Source organism: Arachis ipaensis, chromosome B03, assembly GCF_000816755.2.
Source record: "Arachis ipaensis cultivar K30076 chromosome B03, Araip1.1, whole genome shotgun sequence".
Taxonomy (NCBI): Eukaryota; Viridiplantae; Streptophyta; class Magnoliopsida; order Fabales; family Fabaceae; genus Arachis; species Arachis ipaensis.
In genome coordinates this window covers 128,367,071-128,377,722 of record NC_029787.2, presented here as the reverse complement: position 1 = coordinate 128,377,722, position 10,652 = coordinate 128,367,071, and the positions used below count along the sequence as shown (strand labels likewise).

At 38.6% G+C, this 10,652-nt stretch overlaps 4 protein-coding genes across 5 annotated transcripts; 1 reads left to right on the top strand and 3 right to left on the bottom strand.

Moving 5' to 3' along the window:
- On the bottom strand, window positions 2,345-3,508 carry LOC110269841. The gene is made up of 2 exons (XM_021117618.1): window positions 3,156-3,508; window positions 2,345-3,076 (listed from the first exon to the last, which is right to left on the bottom strand). The coding sequence occupies exons 1-2, from the start codon at window positions 3,351-3,353 to the stop codon at window positions 2,942-2,944; spliced, it is 333 nt and encodes a 110-aa protein (XP_020973277.1). The 5' UTR covers window positions 3,354-3,508; the 3' UTR covers window positions 2,345-2,941.
- LOC110269538 lies at window positions 3,587-4,406 on the bottom strand. Its single transcript, XM_021117459.1, has 2 exons — window positions 3,951-4,406; window positions 3,587-3,862 (listed from the first exon to the last, which is right to left on the bottom strand). Exons 1-2 carry the CDS (start codon window positions 4,122-4,124, stop codon window positions 3,587-3,589), a joined length of 450 nt encoding a protein of 149 aa, XP_020973118.1. The 5' UTR covers window positions 4,125-4,406.
- On the top strand, window positions 5,539-8,181 carry LOC107631780 (UDP-N-acetylglucosamine--N-acetylmuramyl-(pentapeptide) pyrophosphoryl-undecaprenol N-acetylglucosamine transferase). 2 transcript variants are annotated; one of them, XR_002359924.1, is made up of 4 exons: window positions 5,539-6,741; window positions 6,812-6,870; window positions 6,987-7,153; window positions 7,685-8,181. XR_002359924.1 is itself a non-coding variant. In XM_016335328.2 (4 exons), exons 1-4 carry the CDS (start codon window positions 5,681-5,683, stop codon window positions 7,819-7,821), a joined length of 1,443 nt encoding a protein of 480 aa, XP_016190814.1. In that variant the 5' UTR covers window positions 5,547-5,680; the 3' UTR covers window positions 7,822-8,181. The 2 variants fall into 2 exon arrangements, 1 of the variants encoding a protein (XP_016190814.1); XM_016335328.2 differs by having other exon boundaries at window positions 5,547-6,741; window positions 6,812-6,920; window positions 7,018-7,153.
- Window positions 8,451-10,081, bottom strand: LOC107631781 (the record flags this gene model as incomplete). The annotated part of the gene is given in 5 exon segments (XM_016335329.2): window positions 8,451-8,924; window positions 8,999-9,145; window positions 9,227-9,322; window positions 9,400-9,564; window positions 9,741-10,081. Coding segments are annotated over 5 exon segments (887 nt in total), but the record flags the coding sequence as incomplete, so codon positions are not given.

The window sequence follows — 10,652 nt, the reverse complement described above, 5'->3', positions numbered from 1 at the left end:
AACGACCAGGCTGGTATACGACCTTCGAAGACTTTTCAGGCGCTTGCTGATGAAGCTGGTGGTCGTTCTAATCTGAAATTTCTTGAGAAGGATGTTAGAAATTATATATCTGGTAAACTCCGAATCAATGGAGATGATACTGATGCGCAAGAGATGCTGGACTATTTTACCAGGATGAAAGAGCAGAACCCAAATTTCTTCTACGACATTTGTCTCTATAGTGACAATAGTCTCAAGCATGCATTTTGGGCGGATGCTCGATCAAGAGCTGCTTACGAGTATTTTGGTGACGTGGTGTCATTTGACACCACATACAAACTCAACAAGTAACTTCTTTTTCTTGGTTTATTTTTTATAGGATTCATTAATTTACAAGCTCACTGAGTGCCCCACGTGTTGATTTTTTTATAGATATGAGATGCCAGTTGCAGCATTTGTGGGTGTTAATCACCACGGAAGGTCATGTCTTTTCGGGTGTGCTTTATTGGGCAACGAAGAGACTGAGTCCTTTGAATGGCTCATGCAAACATTTATAAAATGTATGGGAAAAACACCAGATGGAATCTTAACTGACCAATGCGGAGCCATGGCAACAGCCATTCGAAATGTCATGCCAAACACTAGGCATAGATTGTGCATTTGGCACATCACGAGAAAGATAAACTTGGAAAGTTGAGCCGATATGAGGAAATTAAAGCTACAATGCATGGGATTATTTGGGAGTCTCATTCGCGAGAATCGTTTGAAAGTTCATGGTATGACTTCATTGAAGAGTATACCCTTCATGACAACAACTGGCTTAACGGTATGAATGCACATCCAAAACTTGATTGGTCTGTTTATTTGTCGTTTTAAGTGTTGACTAGATTTTGTAAAAAAAATGAACTTAAGCTAAATATCCTTTCATGCATGTTTAGTGACACAACATAGGTGACTATTTTAAAAGCAAATATGTCTTTCAAATGCAGATATCTATCATATTCGCAATATATGGGTCCCTGTTTTTCTAGAGCATGAATTTTGGGCTGGCATGAGGAGTACACAACGGAGTGAGAGCATGCATTCTTTCTTTGATAAGTACCTAATGTGTAGGAGCAGTTTAGTTCAATTTGTGCACCAGTATGACAATTGTCTTGCAGATAAGGAACAACAGGAGTTGGAATGCGATGCAGCAGACAATAGGGGCCTGATCCCATGTGTATCGAACTCTCCTATTGAGAAGCAGTTCCAATATGAGTACACCAACAACATATTTCGCAATGTTCAAGCCGAATTTATCAAAAAGTGTGACTGCAACCTGTCTCCAAGGGTAGTGAAGGACAACCAATACTTCTATGAAGAGACTCAACAGAAGATAATTAAGGGGATGTCTTTTTACAGCGAGTATGAAGTTGTGTTTTGTCCTATTTCACACCAGGTTAGGTGCAACTGCTTCAGGTTTGAGTCATATGGTATCCTCTGTTGCCATGTCCTATCGGTTTTATCCCAATGTAGGGTTGTACCTTCTCTTTTGCATCTTCATCAAAATCCGGTGGGATTATAATTGGAGCAGGCGTTGGTGGAGTGTTATTGACAGATGTTGGTTTCGAGGAAAGCCTATTGCACTCTTCAACATCATCTTGGGGTATTCCATGATCAACTTCGCCGCTTTCCATATTATTCACACTTCTGTGGGGTCCGGAATACACAACCATATCTAAACACTTTGATGTCCTGCACTCCCCAAATAAAAGATGGATAGCCAATCCAAAGAAATCCAGTTTATAATCGCTTAAATACTAGTGTACATATTGTATCCCTAGATTGAAACAACAATAATTAATACATGTACTTACTTTACACTCGATTCATTGACAACATGGTGCTCTTCGTTGCTCATGGGGCTAGGTGCTCCACATTCAGCAAGAACTTCTTCTTGGAGCTCATGACTACACACACTATGTACTTTATGTCAATATAATATAACACAAACAGAGTCACTTATACACATCTAAATTAACAAAATGACATCCAAATAATTGTGGAAACACATCCAAATTGATACAATTAGTATTTACTCATTTCAATACTATTATACATATCGCATAGGTAAATTTTAACAGTGGTAATTAGTAAACGTACTTACTTTTCAATACTAGCAATGACAGCTTGGTGTTTTTCGTTGCTCACAGGATTAGGTTCTCCACAATCAGCAACAACTTCTTCTTGGAGCTCATGTCTACACACACTAAGTCATTTAACTCATTATAATAGGACTTACTTAAACACATCTAAAATTACATAACGTTACACATTTAATTGCTGAAACACATTCAAAATGATACAAATACATATTCTTTCCAATACTAGTGTACATATCATATAGGTAAATTCTAACATCAATAATTAGTAAATGCACTTACTTTTCAATTCTAGCATCGAAAACTTCTTGGAGATCAAGACTATACACACCAATTCATTCAATTATTAGATAATATAATGAATAATTGCACTCATACAAATCTAGCCACAAAAAGAAGGAATATAAATACGATTTTAAAGAAAAATGTCATTTAAACTTGCCTTTCCTGCCGGTTTTTTGTGCCACTCAACACTCGATATCGAGACAAGGGAACATTAATTTTATCTGAGGATGTTGAGCCTGGGTTCTCTTCATGACATAATTCTTTATCGCTAACGTCAGTCTCAGTGAGAAATTCTTCCTCATCTGACTCGGCAACAATTTTTTTCGGCCTTTTTCTTGTTCGCTCCTTAGTTCGAGGTCTAACTTGTGCACCCCGTCGCTTATCACGTGTTCTCTTTTGTGGTTCATCGACGTTGCCCTTTTCCCTCTCGGATTTTCGTAATTCATCAATCTTCCGAATTAGACCCTATTACATATATTAATTAATTCTCAAGCCTAGGTTCATAGTAAAAAAATTAAATACATGTACATATGTATCTATACCGATTCCCGAACTTGTTCTTCCATTACTGCTTCTCTAAGCTCAGCAACAGTCCATTCTTTAGTCCATGGTTCACCGCCACCAGAATATCCCCTAAGATCCCCGTGTTTGTTCGTATGCAAGTAAAGTATCTGCCACAAAAACACATGAGTAAATTAGCACTACCATTCAAGTGAATCTAGGTCTAACAAGTGATATGGCTCAACTTACCAAGAGAGCAAACATGCATCCATCAATAGTCCTTATGCCATCTTCCTTATATTTCCTTAAGCCCTCCTTAACACAGTCATAGATGTGTCTACCCCAAAAAAATCTCATTGGATTACGCACATCTATCACGCCCGGGATGAATGAATTGGTAATATACTTATTACTGGAAGCAAAGAGAAAGGCCTTCATGACAAACATTATGAAGTAGCGCCGAAACTCCTCCTTTTCTACTTCTGTTGTAACCGAGCATCTGATAACATGGGTCTTAACCTCTTTTTGGGTTTTGCCTTCAAAGGTATCTATGAGGTTACGATGCTTCTTCGGATCTAATTTCGGAAAGCTATCACCTATAACACGGAATCCATATGGTTAAGAGAAGTAGTACTACATCCAAAAGATAACATATATGTACTTTACATTAAATATATACTTTATGTATTACCATTTGTAGGGAGTCCCAATGCTTGACCTATCACTCGCGCATTCACCGGTATGTCTCCGGTCTCAACTTCCAAATGCATTCGATCCTTGTTATATGACCGTGCCAGGGCGACAATCAAATCTTGGCTCATCGACCACTTAGGGATGTGCCTCAGGCATCCAAAACCCATTTTCTCAACTTCTTGGTATTTGATCGGATATTTATCTTTTAAATGTTCCATCATATCCGCAATGGCAGTTGGAGAGCAGCGGGTATCAAGTGTTTTCTAAAATATTGAGCCACTAGTTAGTATATGTGAAATTGTGTACCTCACTTGCAAACCTCGAGAATTTTTAAAGTGAGAAACAAATTACCTTTTTAGGACCCTCTGGTTTCTTCGGTCTTCCAACTTTGTTCTTGACATTGTTAACATTAGATTCATCAAGTCTGCCATCGGAAGCCTTACTAGCTGCTGATTTTTCTTTCTTTGTACCAGATGAAGTACGTTTTTTAACTGGCATTATGATTCTACACTGCACATTGTTCATATAATAAGGTTAGACATAAAGTTTTCACCAAAGACACTTGTAGAATTGAGGTAACAATATAAACACATCCTGAATCGTAATAATCCACACTAATTATTTGGACAAGTTTTTGTCTTCATTCTCAACCCAACAAATAGATATATTTCTTTTAATTGCAGTGTAACCAGCTCATGCAACCAACCCAGCAAGCTAATTGACTATGAAAGCTATGTAACAAAAATAACATCTTTCGATCATTAACACACTATAAAATAGAACTTAATCATAATTTCCTTGCACCAGTCAGAGCTAATCCATTCTAAGAAGTAAAAACCCAAAATTAAGAAAATTATTTATTATTGGAGGTAGAAAAGAAAGCTTTCATGTAATGCTGTAACACTTAAACACACAAATAAGAATATTAGTGCTCAGGTCTAATAATCGTTCAAGCCTATGATATGAATTTCAAGCCTTCGCTCATTTCTGACCCAATTGCAGAAATAGCTACGTTGATATAATGTAAAGCAGCAACCATGAACACACCCACAGATAGCGATTACTGGAAGCTTACCCACACAAAAAACTCGATTCAAAGATGTAAACACTTCCAAAATAGAGAAATTGCACATGCAAAGATCAATTACTTCTCAAGCCATTTTATTCGGAATTTAATTTTCAAATTAATAAAAAAATCAAAACTTTATACAGAATAACACAAAAATTAGTGGTGTCAGAATAATCCAAACCTCAGTTAAGTCGCCGGCAACGACGATGGGCTTGAAAGGAGAGGAATGCAGCGTTGTGGATGTGCGCCGTGGTGGAGGAAGCGGTGACGCAGACGAATGGCAGCAGGGAATGACTTCTCTGGGTTTAAGAGTGTGCGCTGCTGAGTTGCCGTTGTGCGTCTCTGGTTTTTGGATGTGGGGCGTCGACGATGAAGGCCAATGAGGACGGTGGTGCAAGCGCACTGCGGCAGGGGGTGAAGTCTCTTTGTCTTCAGAGTGACGGTGAATTGCTTTTCGGAGTTTTTGAGTTTTAGATGTGGGGTCTTGACGTTTTTTGACTTCTCTTCTTCTATTTTGAATGTGTTTACTAAATCATTAAATGATTTAACATTTAATTTAGAATTTTAAAAGTTAAATTTCAAACTTTTGAGTAATTTAAATTTATGACGTGTATTTAAATGATAATGTATTATTATATTAAATATATTAAATTTGAAACAGAAATTTAAAATTTAAATTTTAAATTTTAGTTTGATTTAATTTGTATTTTAAATATAGATTTAATTTTTAAAGACACTAAATCTATTTACAACTTTTTAGATGTGTTTGTTTTAGTTTTTTTGAATTATTGTAAAAAATGGCTTAATATTGTAACATTGTTAAAGGATACCTAGTTGAAGTGTAAATGAAAACGTAGAACTAGAATTATGATCAATCAAATCATCCTCTGATATGATTAAAAAGTCAACGTGAACTAAAAAAGGACCTCGTGTTCGGTAAGAACGTCATCCTCCTCCAATTCTTTCTTTTCCTATCTTTCGACGATCTGATTTGATTGATAGATAGATTTGAATGCAACTGGCACGAAATAAAATCAGATTTCAGAATAGAAGAAGAAATGAGTGGTGGTGGTCCAATACTTCCGGTATCAGTCGCCTCCAGAAACATGTTAGACTCACATTGATTTTCTACAAACCATTTCTTAGGCACTTGCTTCTCTGCTTTCTTTTTTCAACTTCAAATTCAACCATGGCCACCACCACCAAACTCCTCGCACCTATTCTCACTTGGCAAGTCTCTCAACACAGGAGGACCCTTCAAGTCTCACGCTGCTTATCCCTGAATCTCGCCGCCGAGGACAACAACCTTCGAGTGGTCTTCGCCGCCGGCGGCACCGGCAGCCACGTGTACCCTGCAGTGGCCATCGCGGATGAACTCAAACTTGCCAACCCTTCAACGGAGTTCCTCTTCATTGGCACTCCAAACAGCGTGGAAAGCGCTGCAGTGCCTTGTGCAGGGTACAGCTTCGCCTCGGTGCCTTCGGTGAGGTTTAGTCGGCCCTTCATCGCCCCTCACAACCTCTTCTTCTTCCCTTACCGTTTGTTAAGATCCCTCATCCATTGCTTTCACCGTTTGCGTGATTTCAAGCCCCATATCGTTGTTGGAACTGGCGGCCATGTGTCTTTCCCTGTTTGCATTGCCGCCAAGTTAAAAGGGATAAAGCTTGTGATCCATGAACAGAACTCTGCTCCTGGTTTGGCCAACTCTGTTCTTGCCCTGTTTGCTGATGCCATCTTCGTGGCTTTCAACTCAACTGCTGATAGCTTCCCCAGGGAGAAGTGCGTGGTGTGTGGGAATCCCGTGAGGTTGTCGCTGAGGAACAAAGTTTCAAAGACGGCGGCAAGGTCGCATTTCTTTCCAGGGTATGGGAAGACGAGTGAGTGTAAAGCAAAGGTTTTGGTGGTTCTTGGAGGGTCTTATGGCGCAAATGCTGTCAACATCGCAATGCTGAATTTGTATTATCAGATGCTGAGGCAGAATAGTTGCTTGTACATTATATGGCAAACTGGGGTAGAATCATATGATGAAATGGACAGTCTTGTTAAGAATCATCCCCGCTTGTATATGGCACCGTAAGTCTTTGATCCTAAGCCTTCAAATATTCAACAAATTATACATGTGATTGTTTCTCTTTTGATGTAGGTTTATGCATTGTATGGATATGGCGTATGCAGCTGCAGACTTGATTGTTTCAAGAGCAGGTGCAATGACTTGCTATGAAATATTGGCTACTGGAAAACCCTCTATTCTGGTACTTATCATTGTCATGCTTGAGTGCAAAGTTAATTTTTTTAATTTTACATTAAATTTTTTGCAGGTCAACAATCCTTTTTAATTTCTATTTGCAGATACCATCACCACATTTATCTGAGGGGAATCAGTTCAAGAATGCTTCGTTGATGGCAGACTTAGCTGGTGTCAAAGTTATTACTGAGGATGAGCTTGACTCAAGTACACTAGCAATTGCAATTGAACAGATTTTAAGTATGTTGACCTTACACGGTTACAAGTAATCTTGTGAAAATTAAATTATGCAAACAAAAATATTTGTTTTCTAACTTGTTCAAAAAGGTTAGGGCTCTATTCAAGGCCCCATGCCGTGATGCACACTTCTATCATTGTAGACTACATTAACCGACTACCAAGGAAATTAATAATGTTATCTTTGGGAACAAGTTCAAGGATTCTTTCACCCCAACCATCTTCTAACTTGACTTCTCTGTTACTCTAAACTCTACTCACTAGTCACTAGCAAAGGCTGCAGTAATAATTACTTGGGGGGTTTTCCCACTTCACTTTCATACATTATTTATTTGTGATAGTTTGCTTTCTGCATATTGTTTTGCAGTTTGACAACTTGCACTTGTTAGTTGCATGTTCATAAATAATTGTAAAATTCAGTACTCACCACTTTCATTAAGACTTTGTGATCAAGCTGAATGTAATGGAATGTTGTACCTTGAAGAAGAGACATATAACCTCTTTCTTTGCTTGGACATTTGTTATGGTTGATAGGGGATGAGAAGAAAATGAAAGATATGTCAGAGAGGGCACTGAAAGCTGCAAATGACAATGCCTCTGCTGAGATTGCGAAACACATTCTGGCTCTTGTAAATCAATCAACAAAAAAGGAAGAATTGGCTGCAAACTAGGATCTTAGTAGTTTGCTGGTTGAAATAAGTTCAGGCTTAACACTGAGCACTGCAAGTGAAAAAGTCCTCTCCTTCACTTGCAACACTTGATAACATGAATTGTTAGGACTTCCTCTCCTCAATTGCCTTCCAGGAGAAGAATGTTGAAAGTTGAAACTATATTTTTGCTTCAAAAGACTTCAGATTGTAAAAAACCTAGTGGTCAGGTATATTACTATATTTAACAGTTCACATCAGATATTAGTACTAAGATGACTTGTATTCAGTCCATGTGGCTATTACATCTGTTGAAGATTTCAGAGTGACCAAACGTGTGGTTTTAATCATTTTTGCAACCATAAAAGAATTAAGTTCTTTTTCTTTTCTTTTCTCCATATCTTTTATCATTCCAAAGCTGATATTGCCATTTGGCAACACCATTTGAGGCGTTAAAAAAAATAAAAAAGAAAACTTGACAAATTATGCAGCGTTTGTTTAGAGATATAGAATTACATTACAGTGTAATCGCGCAATGTATGAAGATACGGGGTTTTGCCATGAACACACGCTACTGGGAATATTTCAATTAAAAAACAACGTAAGATCCGAAATAGGCATGCAGTCAAAGTCAAAGACAGGCATCCCAAAACTAAGGTATAAGCAGTTAAGCACCCAGCTTTATCAGAAAAGACACAAACTCCATTGACCAAAAAAAATTGAAAAAACTCAAAAATAGATAATCTACTCACAAGCAAGGGCCACTCGAGTATAATATTATGCAAAGATCTCATCCAATCTAGAAACCTTCACACAATCACATATATTGCCGACTCTTCACAAAGGAGATTAATGTTCAAAAAAGATTGACAGAAACAAATGAAAATCGTTGTTTATATTGGATTGGATTGGATATGAAGACTATACACCAATTTAATGATGAAAAGATGCAACTTTCAAAAAAATAACCATGAGGGTGTATCTGTCCTTCAATTGTTGCGAGCCACAACTTGTTGCTTACACACTGGACAGAAATTCTTGTGAGCAACCCATTGTTTTATACAGTGGAAGTGATAGCTGTGCTCACAATGTAACCTCCCCAATTCATCAGCAGCTTCATACTCCTCCTGCACTCAAATGCAAAGATTATAGACATAGTTAATCACCATGCATACAAGTACTTGTTTTGATGATGACCTACCTGGCAAATGGTACACGTTTTATCTACTTGATGGTTCGATGCATCATCTAAAATTTGAAGCTTAGTTTTCCTTATGTTGGCACCCATCTCATTTTCTTTAAGTCCAGTGTTGACATAACCAATTCTCTCACCGAGCTCAAGCAATTGCTATGAAGCAGAAAACAGAAATTAGGAGATGCATGTTTTGAATAGAAATAGAAATAGAAAAGAGAAAGAAAAACAAGTTACTTCATAGGACATGTTATCAACATCAAGTCTCAAATCTCTGAATTGATCGTGTGAGTATCTACTCCCCATGATTATACCTCCTTGAAGCATCATAATCTGGAAAAGTGGCAGCAACAATCACAATATTATACCACTCTGATCCACTTGAATTCAGTAACAACTAACAAACCTACCTCAGGAAAAGCATCGGTGGAAGGATCTGGAAGGTGGCGATAGTATGCGGCGGGTCCAAAGAACTCGGAGGCAGAGCGCGGTGTGAAAACGTCGCTAGGATCAGTGTCGAGAAGCGAGATGGTTTCTGGGTTCAAACTGCGCCTTCCCAAACAAGAAGATGAACGCTGCCAAATTATTATTATTATTTAGAATTGAGCTAACAAGATAAGCGGTTATGAGCGATAAACGCGCAATTAGTTACGATGATTCACTACTACTACTAATACTACTACCCCTTTATTCGGATATAATCTAAACTAAATCTAATGAAAAAGATAATCTTTTATGCATATGCATGTACCTGTCTGTGATTGATCTTGTGAACATCAATTTTGGGTCTTGAAGAGGAAGAGGCATTCTTCCTGGAAGTGCCAACAACACAATCGGCAGAGAACCCTATTCCGTGTGCGGTGCCACACCACACATCTTGAAAATCCACATCGACGCCATTATTGCTGCAACTTCCCTTGCTGCTTCTCTTGTGCTTCTTCTTTCTCACCTTCTTTCCTTCCCATTCCGCCGCGCTTCGGATCACCGCCGGCACCGATACCTCCTGCGGCGCCCCCGCCGTGCACCCCAGCCCCCTCAACGTCGCTGCTGCTGAAAAGTTGCTCTTTTTCCTGCTCTGTGACCCGCCATCATTGCTGCTGGTGCTGTTGTTGGAGAATGTGGAGAGGAGCAGGGAGGAAATGGTGGACTTGCACCTTGTGGATTGAATTTGTGGCCTTGGATCTGTTTCTTCTGCAATGATGTGGTTGCGCTGGCTCAATTGGTTTCTGGGTCTTCTCCATTTGATGTGTTCTGCTACTGTTGTTGGTGCCTCTGTTGTAACAACACGCATGTTTGAGAGAAAGAAAGAGAGAGAGAGAGAATGAAATGGAAGACCCAATGTTAAGGAGGGAATGGGACTTGGGATTATGCAAAGAATATATTTTGATTGATAATAATTATTCTGAGGTTTTAATTTAATTATAATAATTCAAATATGTGGGGTGGGGTTTTCTTCTTCTTCTGGGGTTGTTAGGTGGGCTCTGATTTGTCTTCTTGCTGGGTTTGTGGGCATATGCCATTCAATCAGTAGCCTCTTCCTCTGGAATCTATGACTTACTTTTCCCCTCTTTTTGTGCTTTTTAAGCTAAGCTGATTGATGCTACTCATCAAAAGATAAAGTTCTATAAACTCCCTTTAATTTCCTCTCTCTTTCTCCTTCACT

Coding starts and splice junctions, on each gene's coding strand:
- LOC107631780 (XM_016335328.2), top strand. CDS start 5,681: ATGCAACTGGCACGAAATAAAATCAGATTTCAGAATAGAAGAAGAAAT. Junction 6,921..7,017: donor CTGGAAAACCCTCTATTCTG/GTACTTATCATT, acceptor TTCTATTTGCAG/ATACCATCACCACATTTATC. Junction 7,154..7,684: donor TGCAATTGAACAGATTTTAA/GTATGTTGACCT, acceptor TATGGTTGATAG/GGGATGAGAAGAAAATGAAA.
- LOC110269841 (XM_021117618.1), bottom strand. CDS start 3,353: ATGTTTGTCATGAAGGCCTTTCTCTTTGCTTCCAGTAATAAGTATATT. Junction 3,077..3,155: donor GATGCATGTTTGCTCTCTTG/GTAAGTTGAGCC, acceptor TTTTTGTGGCAG/ATACTTTACTTGCATACGAA.
- LOC110269538 (XM_021117459.1), bottom strand. CDS start 4,124: ATGAACAATGTGCAGTGTAGAATCATAATGCCAGTTAAAAAACGTACT. Junction 3,863..3,950: donor AACCAGAGGGTCCTAAAAAG/GTAATTTGTTTC, acceptor TCAATATTTTAG/AAAACACTTGATACCCGCTG.